The 15,400-nt window shown below is 54.1% G+C and overlaps 1 protein-coding gene across 1 annotated transcript in view; it reads right to left on the bottom strand.

Moving 5' to 3' along the window:
- Positions 1–15,400, bottom strand: part of LOC110202674 (diacylglycerol kinase eta-like) — a 153,944-nt gene that overhangs the window by 20,183 nt on the left and 118,361 nt on the right. The window contains 11 exon segments of the mRNA XM_078147905.1: positions 207–314; positions 1,543–1,642; positions 2,237–2,341; positions 3,689–3,977; positions 4,242–4,303; positions 6,628–6,718; positions 8,177–8,234; positions 9,083–9,222; positions 10,087–10,195; positions 11,507–11,523; positions 11,525–11,670. Of these exon segments, the coding sequence (XP_078004031.1) occupies positions 207–314; positions 1,543–1,642; positions 2,237–2,341; positions 3,689–3,977; positions 4,242–4,303; positions 6,628–6,718; positions 8,177–8,234; positions 9,083–9,222; positions 10,087–10,195; positions 11,507–11,523; positions 11,525–11,670 (1,225 nt within the window).

Below are 15,400 nucleotides of genomic sequence, written 5' to 3'. Positions count from 1 at the left end.
GTGTGTGTGGGGGGGGTTTCCCTTCAAGGGAGGTCTTCCAGCTGACCAACCATTAACAAATAGTACAGGTAGTACAGGGGACTACCTGGCCAGTGGCCCCTGAGGGCCCTGACAAAGGGCCCTCTGGATTCCATCTGGGAAAGGTGCTAAACAAGGATGTGTGTCCACATGTGTGGGGGGTACGGGGGTGCCTCTCTTTTCCATACCTGCACTTCTTGGGGTGTTCATCTCTTTTGTTGTTAAACTCCAGAGAAATTTTCGCATCCAGGCCAATGCCAAAATAGTTGTTCATGACGCACTTTTCAGAGAATTGGCTAAAACCAACAGATGAGAAGAACAGCATGGAGGTTAGCATGGGGAGTGTTGAGTGGGAGCTATTGCTACCATCACCCTCAATGTCAGCGAGCGTTCCCCAGGGCCCTGCTAGGGTCAGGCCACATGTGCAACCCATTGAGATGCATTCATGGACAGAGAGCAAGCAGCCCCAGGATGAGATCAGACCTCAAGAACAACTCTTGGATTAGCTGTCAGAGGGTGTGCCCTAGCCTAAGGATGGAGTCCCAACTGGGAATCCTGCTAAAAAGATGCCCTGAGCACCTGAAGGTGGCAATGTGCTTGTTATCTGGGAGAGGGAGAGACACGTGGGTTTGGAGTCCCAGGCCTTGGACCCCAGGCCTGGCCCCACCACTTGCTACCAGTGGGCCTCTGGAAGATGAAGGGTTTGGATGAGAGGGCATTTCAGGTGCCTCCCATCTCTAAACCAATTCATTCACCCTCTAAGACCCTTGGGCATGAGTGGCTGGTGTGATCCTCCCCATGGACCCCAGACTGGAATTCTTCCTGTTCTCAGATGACAGGGTTATAGGGAGAGGGGCTCATTGGGCCCACTGGATGGGAAGACTTTCTTCTGGACCCCATGAGGAAAGCAGTGACATTTTCAAACACGTATCTGGGGACAATTATGGAGAAAAGTGAGAACCCTGAAGAAGGCTGTAAAGCAGACAGCCTCATACGATACACATATGCATGTGAGCCTGCACACACTATGGCCTAGGTTTGAACTCTGGCTCTGCTTGTGGATGTCTGTGTGGCCCATGGCAAGTCACTGCACCTCTAGGGGCCTCAGTTTCCCTATTTGTAAAGTGAAGGAGTCAGCCTCATAGAGCTCAATGCTCCCACTGTCAGCATATGCTGAGAGCAGTACCTTCATTTGATTCAGAAATGGAAAGCCAGGGTTCTGCAGATAGGAGAGGTTTTCTCCTTTGCCTATTCATTCTACATCTCAGAGCAGGATGGCAGGCCTCCCTTTCCGCTGCCAAAACTGACCTCTGTGACGGTATCACTGGAGGCAATTGCCAGCGGCTATGAGAATGGCACAGGAAGGAGGCAAGGGTGAGTGAGTGATGTAGTGGGACACAGAGCCTCCTGAACCCTCGCCAGCCAAGCTTGTGCCTGGCAGTGTGCCCAGCCTCTGACAGCCACCCTCACTGGGCAAGTTCTTGCCTGGGAGTGTCACTGGAGGATGACCAGGCCTGTACTTACATGGTAACGGGCTCCTCAGCAAAGTTGCTCGAGCTTGAGTCGTCAGGTTGGTCCAGAAAGACAGACGATGTGGTGGAGGAAACGGTGTCTCGGCGGGAATCTGACGAAAGAGACACCCTGACTCAGGGCTCAGCTCTACCTGCCCCACCTTGGCCTTCTGGGTAATGCCCTAGTTAGGTCCTTTCATCATCTGCATCCTCATTTAGCTTCCCCTACCCACCTTTGGGCCAAGGGTGTCAGTAATCCTAGAGCAGCACGGATGGAGCGCTTGGGGCACGCCCTACGCCTGCCCTTCAGCTTGCTCCCACTGGGCTCCATCAGCTTGTAATGGTTAAGTCTGGGCAAATTCTGTTTGCAATGGTACCCTCTCTGCTCCCTAGGTAGGATGCCCAGGAGCAGGCCAAGGCGGTCCTCCTCTCTGCTGCTGAACTGTCAGGTGATGTGAATAAACAGATGGACCAGTGGCTGCCAGGGTTCCCTAATGGCCCCAAGCCCCTTCTCAGGCCAAGGTGATGGTGTCTTATGGCATGATGTCTCCCAAAAGGGGGAAGGGGAATGGTAAGTGAACAGTGGGGGTGGTGAGAAGAATGCTAGATGAACTTTCACCTTCTTCCTCTGGAAGCCTGAGTACTGGGGCTTGGGCCCAGGGTGTGCAAGAAAAGAGAAAAGGGCTGGGGTGGGGCAGGGCCCTTACTGAGCCTTTTGGACTCCTGGCTGATTTCCTCTGGGCTGCTGTCCTTGAGAGAGGCCAAGTCTGGGCTCGGACATGCTTGGGTTGGCTTGTTTGGTTCATCAACCGCTATGCAGAAGGGGAGAGAGGACACTCTGGGAACCTGTTGCATTCAGGTATGGGGTCTGGTCTGGTTCAGGGGTCTCCAGGCCTGGCTGCCAGTGTGAGCTGGGCCTTGTCCTCATCTCCCAGGTGGCTGCCTAGCCCTGAGGAGCCTCCTAGTCCAGCTTGAGGTGGAGTAAGGGTCCCAAACACTGAGTCCTGGGCCCTCTGCTCATCTCTCCTTATTTGTTCACACAGGTATGATTTCAACAACTTTTTGTAAACAGACTGTGCAAGAATCAATGGATTCACAAGCATTTGTTAAGTGCCTGAGACACTAACAATCCACCGAGCTGTGTCCCAAGCCTTGTGCTGGGCTCAGACCTCTCCCTTTCTCTGCTCTGTGCCCTGACTGCCCCTCTGTACCATGGGAGTCCTCCCTCTGACTGTGCCCTCCTCCTGAGCAGCTCAGTTGGTACCAAGGAGGCTCACCAAGATCAAGGCGCTCTACTCTCCCAGCCCAGCCACAGGGTATAGCACTAACCTTGGCCAACTGGCTGCTGGGCCCAAGGAGGGCCTGGCTACCACATGAAAATCCTCTCTGCTGCTGAGCAGCAGGGCCACACGATGTACAGAGGGAGCTTGCTCTCGACCCACTCCCTGAGACAGGTTAAAAGCTCCTCTGCCCTCTCAGCCATAGCTTCCCCAGAGGTGCCAACGAGCAGCCAAAGGGCCTACTAGGCGTTCTTGTTCACACATGGAATCACTGGTCCTAGATGCGCTACATTCTGATCCCTGTTTTCCCCACAGCGTCAGAGAGGGGACGACAGACTTGAGCTGAGCAGCTGGGCAGCTGAGGGACCTTTAGGCTGGGGCTGGGAAGAGGGAAAGTTTCGGTCCATGGCCCAGAGCCCTAGTGGGGCTGGTGGCCATGCTGCATCCCACCAGGTAAGCTACTCCTATGAGCCTCACTGCCCTCCTGGCTAGTCAAACTAGGGAAGGGCTGGAGCTGAGCACCATCTTCTCTGGGGACATTAGTAGTCTCATGTTGGATGGTCAGGAGAAGGTAGTTAGGAGGATAAGATGAGAAAACCAAAAGTGATGGCTGGTGGTAGAGGACGCCAGGGCTACTGGGCAGCTCTCATGACTGAGGATGACAGTCAGAAGGTGCAGCAAGGGTTTGATGATAAGTGCCTGGGAGGGGCTTGGGGCCAGCCTGGCTCCCACAGGAGGGGGCAGCTCCTGGCCTCTTTGGGCTCTGGGTCAGTGCTTTTACCCAACAGGGAGGTACAGGAGAGACAGTCTCCCAGGACAGTCTTGTGTCCTGTCCCCACTCCCATCATCTGGCCTTCAGTTCTGTCCTGGCCTCCTTACCTTGTTCTGCCTGCTCAATGATCTGCCTTAAGGCCTTCTTCAAGCTGTTAGCTTGCAGCACCATCTGATCCTTGGATCTGAAGGCCGGGGGCACCAAGCTGGAGGGCTGGCACACCTCTGCAGGGGCGCCACCCACGGCTCCCCCTTCAAAGTCATCTTCGTCACCCTCATCTTCTTCCTCTGTGGCCGGAGCAGCCAGCGGGGCATTCTCCAGGTAGCCCATAGCGGCCTGGGGCTCCATCTCTAGCTCCCGAATCAACATATCTGTCCTGTTGCTCACCGGGGTACACTGCAACAGACAGGAATGTGGCCCATCAGAAAGCGGCCCACAGAGCGCCATGGCTCTGGGGAGGCCAGGGGGATGGAAAGGAGCCTTGGAGGGAGCCGGGGACAAAAGAGCTCAGTGCAAAGGAGAGTCCAAAGTCTGAGCCAGGGAAAAGAAGAGAAAGGAAGGGAGAGACACACACACAGAGACACAGGGACAGAGAGAGCTGGAGGAAGATAAAGAAAAGGAAAAGGAGGAGGAGGCAGCAGCCAGAGCCAAGCCAGTCACCCCTGCATACTCTGCTGCATAGGGCCAGTGATGGACAGAAACACGTCGGCCTGTCTTGATTGCTGTGAGGAAAAGCAACAGGTATATGTTTGCATGAGTAGATGGCTGGCATGCAGGGGTAGGGACATGCAGTGTGTACACGGCACTGATGGACAAGAGGCATGTTGCTTTGGGGATCGATTCCATGGGTGTACCTGATATAGGTGTACATACATAGGCACGTGACTGGTATGCAGTGAATACATGTGTGCATACTTGCTACATATGTGTCTGGCCATCTGTACCCATGTACACATGTGTACTGGTATGGAGGCCTGTGCATACAATACACACATGCATATGTGTGCATGTATCTGAGGTACATGTGTACAGGCGGCACTCTCCTGTGATATTAGCTAGGACATGGTGGACCCAGATGTCTGATCCGGTGTACTCCTGTGGAGCTGAATGCATGCACATGAGTCTGAGATGCACATGGATGTATGCATATCCATTCGCGTGCAAGTGTGTGCTGCGTAGTGTCTGACAGCTATATCAACACATGTGAATGCTATGTTGGGGTACATGCCTGACACATGTTGTTCACTTGAGCATGGCTATGGGGTAGACATGTGCAATAGTGCAGCAGCTAGACAAAGATACTCTATGTGCACTGCGATGTGTGACAGTATAGCCACGCACACATGTGCGTGTCCACATACCACCACACATGTGCCCAGTGCTTTATGTAAGGGTGCCAACCCATCTGCCAAAGGAATCCATCCCATCTATAACATACCTAGCCTCTGCTTGGACACTTCCAACAACAGGGAACTTATCACCTGTTGAGGCAGCCCCTCCCACTCTAGGGTGAGTCTGGTTGGTAGGACGTTTGTCCTGGTCTCAAGCCAAAATGAGCCTCCCTTCAACTTCCCACCACGGCTCCTGTGTTTGCCCTCTGGGCCCAAAGATAACGCATCTAATCCTTCCAAGGTCTTATCTTCTCTAGGAAAAACACGCCAAAGCACGTGGACTCAGGGCCCTCCCCCATCCTGGCTGCCCTCCCCAGGACACTGTCCAGCTTAGCAGTGTCCTTCTTAAACCATGATACCCAGAACTGAGCCAGTGCTCAAGGGAGGTCTGAGGAGGGACAGTTGCCTCCCTGGGCCCGGAAGCTCTCCCCTTCCTGAAGTAGCCCAAGATGGCGGTAGCTCTTTTGACTGCTGACTCACGCTGAGCTGGCAGTCCATTGACATCCCTCATTCCTTTTCTATCCTTGCCTTCCCCATATTATACATGGAAGGTTGACTTTTTGGACCCTGATGCAGGACTTGACATTTATTCCTTGTGAATTTCATCTTACTAGATTCAGCCCAATGCTCCAGCCCAGTACAACCCCTGAGGATCCTGCCTCACTCTATGGGTGCGTGTGTGCACATATTCCTGGTGTGCCAACGAGAATGCAAGCCTCTTGCCTTCATGCAAGCAGAAATCCGGTGTTCATGGGTGTGGAGTATGTGCAGTTGGTATGCCTGCATACGTACAAGAGTCCTTTAGCCATGAGAGTCCGTATCTGGTGTGTGTATGTCTGTGTCTGCTGGATTCTGTGTGTGCAAGGGTGTCTCTGCCAGACTGGCACACGTGTGTATGCCTGTTGTGTGTATCACCTGACCATGTGTAGACATATAGGATCATTGCGGGTGTGCGTATACATGACTGTGTACACGTATGTGCTGGCAGCAAGCCCGCTCCAGTTGCCATCCTGAGCATGCTGTGGCCCAGCCTTGACAGGGTGAGCTGATGTCTCCCTGAGAAGCAGCCTCCTTTCTCCCGAGCCCTAGAAGTCAGGAGGCTTGTCTCCCTGACTGTGCAGGGGATGGGGCAGTGAAGCCGGCCAGCCCTCATGCAGCTCTGCAGTGCCAACCTCACCAGGTGGCAGGGCCAGTCAGCTGGGAGTGGCAAGGCAAGGCAGGGGCCTTCCTTTCTTGGCTATGGCTTCTGTCTCCTGCATTCTTTGTGGTTTTCTCCTGGGCTCTGCCAACTTTGACCACAAATTCATTGATGGTGTCGCCCAGAAACCTGGCTGGCTGAGACAGATGGCACAGCATCATGGGGTGACGGCATCGCCAGCCTCATCAGCCTCATCAGGAGGGATCTGAAGGCTTGACAAGGGAGCCGGCCTCCACCAGAATCCCGTGGCTCTCTCTTACCCATCTAAGGCTACCCTCAGCCTGTGGTCATCAGCAAGTCTTACTCAGGAAGACAAGTGGCCATTCTGTCTGAGCTGGGCATGGGGGCAGGAACTCAGCAGGAGACTAGCCCTTTTCCCTCCTTCTTTCCCCAGGCCTGCAGGCTGCCTGGGAGCCTGTCCATAGCAGGGTGTTCCCAGGAGGTGGGCAGGTCTGACCTGGCAGAATCGATGCCACTGAGTGCTTGTCTGAGCCGAGGAGCTTGGCCGGGTAGGAGGCCACTGAATCCATGAACTGCCCCGTAGGGCCCTAGGGGACAAAGGAGACCACCATCGGCGACCCCAGCCCTGCTGCTGCTCTGTGCTCCCTTCACCTGCTGGGTGAGCCCCCTTTCCTTCAGTCTCTCTCCCTCCCTCTCCCCATGCCCCCCATGGCAGGATCCCCACAATCTGCCACCTCCCCACCAAGGTAAAGGGCAATAGGCCACTGATATGGGAGGGAGGGAGGTGGGGCCCTGATTCCCTCTTCACACTGGTCCCTCTGGGGAGGCTCCACCTGGATGCGTGTGTGTACATGTTTGTGTGCACGTGTACAGAAGAGTGGGGAGGGGTTTGCTGTTATGTACATGTATGAAAACTCACATACGTGTAAACTTGTTGATGTGTTTTGGTATGGCAGTCACATGTGTGCAGTGAGTGAGCTCAGAACACGGATGAACAATCCACAGCAGGCCCAGGCATATAATCTAACATACACATGCATGCTACATGCATCAGGCTGCCCAGAACATGCCTATTTGGGCGCCCTCCAGGCCCCTGCTGGGCCGCTCTGGGCTAGAACGTCCTAACTGGAGAGACCTTTAGGGACCATCTAGTCTGACTCCCTCATTCGACCTCCCCCAAGTGAGGGAAGGGCTGGACTAGATCGCTTCTGAGGACCCTTCCATCTTTAACACCAAATGCTGCCCTGGGCCTCAGTTTCCTTTTCTGTAAAATGCAGGGGTTGGTCCAGATGACCTCTGAGATGTCAACAATCCTCACCACAGGATAATTGGCGTCCTTGCCCCCTTTCTCTGCCCACCTACCCCCTTCCCCACAATACACCATGGTGGCATCTTTCACATGGCAGGTTCTCTGTGTCGCCAGGTGACCGGAGCATTGGCCATGCCCGTTCCAACTCCCTCCCCCCCCCCGCCCCGAGCAGTTCACCATGCTTGGGTTACCAGCTGTGGCTGCCCTTGCAGCAGCCCCCCTTCCCCCGAGCCCATCATCAAATATGTCCCAAAGCCAAGGCTGCCCCCCAGCCCTGCCTCCTGGGCCAGCCTTGGAGGACCCAAAGCTACCTGGGGCTGGGAGTGCTCCCTCAGAGCCAGATTCCCTGGAAGGTAACCCAGAGGAAGACAGAGTTTAATCATTGATCTCTTTGAGGCCTGCTTCCTGGTTTCTTTTATGCCAGGCTTGATTTCTTTTGGGTCTTGGATCAGTGGGGACATGCTAATATGCAATAGCCCCACTGCCTCCCCCCCCCCAAGAAAAAAAGAAGGCAAAACAATTCTCAGAAGCTCTTCCTGTGGCGGTTTTAGAATGAAGAAGGCTTTGGGGCCTGCTCAGCTCAGGAGGCAGAGTGCGGTCTTCGTCCCAGTGGCCATGGCCATGCAGGCTGGCACCCTGGAGACGGTAGCCATAGTCATGCTCCCCCCAACCTTCCTTTCTGGGCTCTGCTCTTGCCCCCCTCAAATAAAGAGGGGCCATGGCACTAAGCTCTCACCTGTCCAGCCCTCCGTGTGAGCACGCCTCCAGGAGCCTCCCAGGTCAGGACACTCCATCTGAAGGGAAGGAGAAATGGGCCTTTGGGGCACTGCTGGGTCCCAGACCTGCCTGGGCAGCCCAAGTGCCATGCCAAGCGTGGGAAAAGGCTAGCCAAGTATGCACGGGCCCTTTACTTTGTCAATGGATTAGTTTGCTGGGGGTGGGGTGGGGCCACACACCTGGGTGGTCTTCTGGATATGGCCAGGCCCATCTCCCACAATCCAGTGGGCCTGGGAGGGACATGAGATATCTGTCAGCTCTCCAGTCTCGAGGCCCTGGCCACTAATTCTACAGGTGGTAAAGGGGAAGTGTAGGGAATGGGGTAGGACTGGGGATGGGGGGAGGGGACTTGGCTGGTTGAGTGACCCCATTAGTGGCCCCATTAGACACTAGCCCTGGTCAGGGCTCCCTTCACCTCTCTCTGCTCCTGAAGGAGAAGGGGCACCACTATTTCAGTGCTGATGAATTCTCAGAGGCAGCAGAGGCAAGGAGGCTCTTTTAGCCTCCCCCCATCTCTTCCCATCCCCACCACTGCTCCTGAGCTTAAGCCAAAAGTCACCCACTGCCTCCTGTGCCCCAGGGTCCTAGTGAGGCTCCTTTCTCCTCTCAGGAACTCAGGAGCAGAGATGATCTAGAATCTCTCAGGGTCCATGGGATGTGGTTTAGAGGAGAGACTTTAGTCCAGTTTGGAGGGTATGTGGAAGCCCCTGCCTCCCCACAATGTGGCCATCCAGCCTGGCCTCTTAGGGAAGAAAGGGGCCTACTGTGGTATGCCTCCTGCTTGCTAGAGAATGGCCCCTGATGGGAAGGAGAGCGGGCAGCCACCCGTGCTCTAAGGAGAGATGGGGCGGGCGCTGCTGCGTACCTGTCCAGCATCTTGGTGGTAGCCCGCTCCATCTTTTCCAGAATCTGCAGGAGCTGAGTATCATCATCACACAGGCTTCCCCAGCCGAGCACACGGGCCAGATCGTTGCCAGTTCCCAGGGGCAGGACCCCAAGCTGGCACTGCAGCAGAAAGGAAACTTGTTGTGTGGGCAGCCCTCCAGCCTCGCCCTCAGAGGAGCATGCTCCTGCTCACTGAAGGGAGGGAACGTTCATTTCTGTCTCTGCCTCTCCTATACTCAATGTACCATCCCATGCACCGATGTTACTTAATAAGTCTTTCTTGCATAGTGGATGGATGGATGGATGGGTGGATGGGTAGATGGAAGGATGGATGGGTGGATGGATGGATGGAAGGATGGATGAATGGATGGATGGATGGATGGATGGATGGATGGATGGATGGAAGGATGGATGGATGGATGGATGGATGGATGGATGGATGGATGGAAGGATGGCTGGCTGGCTGGCTGGTAGGCAGGCAGTCTGGCTATCTTGGTAGCACATGCCACAGCCTGGCTCAGGTTCAGTGACTGGGTTGGGAGTGCAGGCTTGCTGTCCCCAGGGGTCACTTCCTCTGGAGCTTCTCTACCTTTTTGTCCATCAGTTTTCCCTCCCAGGGACTCTTTTCCTGGAGGTGAAGGTGGGAGGGTGACTGTTTGGCCCTCCTGCCAACTCCTTGCCTTCTCATGCCCACACTTGGTTGACCAGGCAAGGGACCAGCTGTGGGCCCAAGGTGAGAATGCACATGCTCATGTTAGCATGAGATAAAGGGCAGGAGGCCAACCTCAGTGGCAGGAAATAAGCCAGCAAGGTGAAAACATCTGCTTCCTAAACCTAAGCCAATTGGTAGCACTACTGAGTCCCAAGGGGCCCAGGCAGAGGTTCTAGCAGCCAAGCTCAGCCTTGCCTCTCCCTGACTGGGGACAAAGAACACGAATCCACCAGCCTTTTCAGAAAGGCAGTGGGCACTGTGCCCATACTCACCTGTTTGTGTAATCCAAGAGTGTCAATTTCAGAAAGAACCCAGCCCACGCTGCCATCTCCACCACACACCAGAATCCGGAAGGTGGAGAACCTCTGGAATAGACGGAGCCTAGCCGGGGCGGGGTGGGGGGGAGGGAGAGGACAAGAAGAGAAGCTCAGATGAGGAGCAGGAGGGGGTCTTCTGCGCTCAGCTGTCTCCCTCCCCACTAGGGGCTTTGTCTGCCCTGGTCCGACTAGCCCTACCTAGTGCCAGTGGCCAGGGCCAAATCAACAGCAGCTTGGTAATGGGGAGCTGGAGGAGGGGGAGAAAGATGGGGAGTGCTCTTGTCCTACAGGGGCCAATGCTGATGATGGGCTAGGGCACTTTGAGATTTGCATGGCACGTCACACAACCACGCTGGGATGTAGGCACCATTATTGCCCCCATTTTGCAGAAGAGGAAACTGAGGCTTAGAGACAGGAAGTGCCTAGGGCAGGGTTTCCTGACACAAAAGCTGGCTCTCCCGCCTACGAGAAATCTTGAGTGATTGACTGTCCATTATCCAAAACCAACTCTGCCTCAAATAAGGGTGGGCCCTCAGCCACCAGAAGCATCAGGCTGAAGACAGCTTCCACTTAGATGGGCACAGGGAGGGGGCAGTAGGTAGTGTGTGAACTCCCGGGCCCACTGGCAGCCTGGCCAACCATGGTTTCTAGTTCCTAGCCCCAAAGCCCACGTTTCCCAGGCCTCTGAGTGCCCAAGGGGCCACACTTTCCCTGTTCCGTTCCAGCACTGACCCTACACACCCTCACCAGTGAACTGTGACAGCCCCGCTTTCTTCTTAACAAGGACATTGTTCCCAGGAAGTGGGGCCCAGGGACCAGCTTTGGCATGGCTTAGGGCCATCAGCTAGGGGCATCAGAATCTGGCCTAGACTGAGAAGCCCCCCAGAGCACCCTGTAATGTCCATTAGGAGTGCCAGGGGCAAGGAGGAGAAAGAACTCTGGAAATCTGGATGAGGTTCTTCAGCAGAATAGCCCTGGGCCTGCCTCCTAGTAGGCAGCTCATGGGCCTTGGTGCCAAAGGACCCAGGCTCATCTTTTGCATCTGAGTGACCCTGGAAAAACTCCTTCCCTTTTCTGGGCCTCAGTTTCCTTCTCTGTCCAATGAGGCCATTGGACTCAGTGACTTCTAAGGAGTGAGAAGACCTGGGCTCACATCCTGCTTCTGCTGTTAACTAGCTGGGTGACCTTGGACAAGTCATTTCCCTAGCCCTCAGTCTTCCAATATGTAACATGAGAGGATTGGCCTGGATGATCTTGAAGGGCCCTTCCAGCTTTATTAGAGCCATGATGCTATGAGCAAAGGGCAGAGGCCAAGAGCTCCAGATGGGAATGCTCAGAGGGAGGAAGGCTTTCTCCCGTGGCTGAGCTCACTTACCCCAGGTGAGGCCCCCCCATTCATCAGGTCGAACACTTGTGCCGGGTTCAGGAACTGTTTGAATTTCCGGAGGAAGCGAACACCTTGGTTGTCACCACTCTTGGAATTGACAAAAGCAAGCAGAGGGCTGGAGCAGGCTCCTGGGCAGGAAGCCTTCCAGAACCCTGGAAAAACCAAAGGCCCTGATGTAGAGCACTGCCAAGAGCAGGCAAGAGGTGAGTGAGAAGGCAGGCGTCACTGGCCTCCGCTGGGCTGCAGCACGCTAACTCCCGAAACATCCCCAAATAGGCATGGACGGGGCAGGGAAGACTCCTTGGGCCCAACGGCCAGCGTCCCACCTTCCCAGGAGGCAGGGGCCACCATAACACAGCCACACCCCGGGGCTTCAGCCCAAGGGACCAATGCCAGTCTTCAGACTGATAGGAGCAAAGCATTGGCGGCCAAACTGAAGCCTGGCTGGTCCTCACACTACAGGCGTTCTCTGAGGGCTGCTGCTGGAGGCGGTGGCCTGAGGGGCCGGGAAGGAGGCTTAGGCAGGTGGGACCGCCCAGGAGTCATGAAGGAAGGAATCCCCGGAGGACCCCTCTTGGACAGGGCCTGAGGGATTCCATGCCAGAAAGGAGTCCAAACACCAGAAATCCAGCCCCCCAACCTGCCCTGGGCAGTTTGTAAGCTCATCCAGAGCTCTGCCACAAAAGGCAGAAGGGGCAGGGGAGGCCAAAATGCCAGAAGAAAAATGGATGAAAATGCCTCAGATGGCCATGGGATGTCAAGGGCAAGACAGGAGTTACAGTGAGAAAGGGCCAGGCAAAGCTTACTCTCATTGTCATTCTCTTCCTTCTTCCTCCCTCTCCTCCCTCCCTGGCCCGTCTTCCACATGCTCACGCACCTCCCAAACTAGACTATTCCCAGCTCCTGGCTTTCCCACCACCACACCTTTGCTCATGTTGTTCCCTTATTGAAATCCTGACCATTCTTTTAAGGCCCCCCTTACATGCCATCTCCTCCTGGACCTCCCCTAGTACAACTCCCTCCTTGTCAGACACTTGGTTTATACCTGTCATCTACTTACTGACAATTAATCCTCCTCCTCTTCCTCCTCCTCCTCCTCCTCCTCCTCAGCTGAGAACTCAGTCAGGGACAGAACTCATCTATTCAAGCTGCTCCCAGAATCCTTGTTGCTCTTTCCTCCTCCTTCCTTTCAGCCTCAGAGGACAAGGTGGCTCTACCCTTGCCTCAGTCTACTCTCCTGGTGCCTTCCTACCTCCTCAAGGATCTGCTCCATCAGTCACTGCTGCTCCAAGCACCGCCCCCCCACCCCCTGCCGCCTCATTCCGCGGATAACAAGCCCTCTCACTTCCACTGTCTCCTCCAATCCAGCCTTGATCTCCTACTGCTCCCCCCCATGTACTCTACGCATCAGGGAAAATGGGCAACTTTCGATCTCCCAAATGAAGCCTGGGTTTTCCTGGCTCCATTCTTTCACATAGGCTTTATTAAATCTGGAATGTTTCCCCTCTTAGCATACAGAATTAGAATTGACTTAGAAAACTTGTAAGACATACTGATCAAATCTGTGGATGCTACAAGGCTGGAAAGGAGCATTAAAATACTGGGTGAGATTGGACCCAAAGTGATTTTGAGAGCCTGCAATGCTTAGCCAAAGCCCATGGGTCCCGCACTTTGGTTTAAAAAAACAACAACCCCAAACCCACCAACATCAAATGCACAAGGATAGACTGGGGGAGATTTGGATTGAAAAAAGAGTTGAAGGGTTTAGTGAACCACCGATTCCACAGGACTCAACTATAGGATTCAACTGCTTAAAGAAAGTCAATGCAATCTTCACTTCCATTGATACTTGCATCCAGATCATCTAACTATGGAATGATCTCACTGTACTCTGGCCAATGTAGGCGCTTAGACTCTGATGGGAGGCAGGTCTTACTACAGTCATGTGAGGGACACGGGAAGGACTGGGAATCTTTAGCCTGGAGAAGGGAAGACTTGGGGGTGGGGTGGGCCATTTGAGGGGCTGTTCTGTGGAAGAGGGAGTCCCTTGGTTCTGCTTGGCCCCTCTGGGCAGAACCAGGAGCAGGGGGTGAGCATATGGGAACCAGAACTCCACTTACTACAAGGAGCACCTTTCTGATTCTTAGAGGAAGCAGGAAGTTCTGTAGGAGGGGGGGCTGGGCTGCTGTCCCCATCCATTTTCCTGCTGCCTACAAACACGCTCATGCCTCCCCATCCACAAAAAAAAAAAGAGAGCAGCCATTACTTGATTCCTTCCATCCCCTGTAGTGTATTATCCCCTAGCTCCTCTGCCCTTTGTGGCTGACCTCTTTGAAAAGGCTGTCTACACTGGGTGCCTTTACTTTCTCTCCTCTCTATACTTAACCCTCACAATCTGGCTTCTGACTCATCTTCTCATTCCACCAAGACAGTTCTATCCAACAGCCTCCTCTCAATCCTCATCCATCTCAGCCTTTCTGACCATCCTCTTCTCGATATTGTCTCCCTGTCAGCTTTTCTGGACACTGCTCTCTCCTGGATCTCTTTCTATCAGACTGTTCCTTCTCAGATTCCTTTCTTGGAGCTTCATCCAGGTCATGCCCACTAACTTTGGGTAGCCCCCTTCTCTTCTCCCTCTATGCTACTTCACTGGGTGATCTCCTCAGCTCCCATGGATTTAATGACCATCTCTATGCTGAGGATTCTCAAATTGACCTATCCTGCCCTAATCTCTCAAAGTGGAAGTTCAGTAGACATCTTAAATTCAACAGGTCCAAAACAGAACTCATCATCTCTCTACTTTCCAACCTTCCCTGTTACTGTCATCATCCTTCCAAGGGCCCAGCCCTATAACCTAGGTGTCATCCTCGGATCCCATGTCTCACCCAACATATCCAATCTGTTGCCAAGGCCTGTTGATTTCACTTTTGCAATCCCTCTCGAATAGGCCCCCTCCTCTCCTCTGACACATCCACCACCCTGATGCAGACCCTCATCTCCTCATGCCTGGACTATAGCAGTAGCTACTGGGGAGGGAGGATGTCTGCCTGCCCCAAGTCTCTCCCTATTACAGTCTATCCTCCATTCAGCTACCAAGTGATTTCCCTAAAGGTCTGACCATATCATCTCCTACTCAGTAAACTTCAGTGACTCCCTAGTATCTTCAAGATCAAATGCAATATCTTTTGTCTGGTATTGAAAGACCTTTATAACCTAGGATGCTCTCTCCTCTTCCAGTCTTCTTGCATCTTATACTCCCCCCTAACCCATGTACTCTGAAATCCAGGACCAGTGGCCTCCAGGCAGTTCCCCAAACAAGACAAGACACCCCATCTCTCCACTCTGGCCATTCTTGCTGGCTCTCCTGGTCTCTGCCAGCTAAGATCTCACTTTCCAGAGGAAGCCTTTCCCACCTCTTCATTCTCAGGCCTTCCCTCTGCTAATTATTCATCCTGCACATAACCTATTTGCACATATTTGTTTGTTAGACTATGAGCTGCTTGAGGGCAGGGACTGTCTTTTGTCTTTCTTTATATCCCCAGTGCCTGGCATGTAGCAGGTACTTCATAAATGTTTACTTCTTGCCTGTCTTTGTAGGTGCTAATGCTAAGCATGGGACTTTGACAAGAGCAGGTGCCTAACAAACACTTGGCAACTTGGCTGCAATCAGTAAGTCAAGCAGCCACTGCTGCCCAGCCCCCAGGGCAGCCTAAGGCAGGTGGCAGCCATTCCCAGAGCTGGAGGGAAGGCAGCCCTTGAGAGAGGCCCTGCTGGTGCTGACTCTGCCTCCCGGAGGGCAGGCTGGGGGAAGGGGGCTGGAGGAGAAAATTGGGCAAAAGAGGTGACAGAGTGGCACAGAGGCTCAGAGCAGCTGCTGGCAAG

This window comes from Phascolarctos cinereus, unplaced genomic scaffold (assembly GCF_003287225.1).
Source record: "Phascolarctos cinereus isolate Bilbo 61053 unplaced genomic scaffold, phaCin_HiC Scaffold_8;HRSCAF=390, whole genome shotgun sequence".
NCBI lineage: Eukaryota > Metazoa > Chordata > Mammalia > Diprotodontia > Phascolarctidae > Phascolarctos > Phascolarctos cinereus.
The sequence above is the reverse complement of the archived record's forward strand: the minus strand, read 5'-3'. Positions and strand labels throughout refer to the sequence as shown.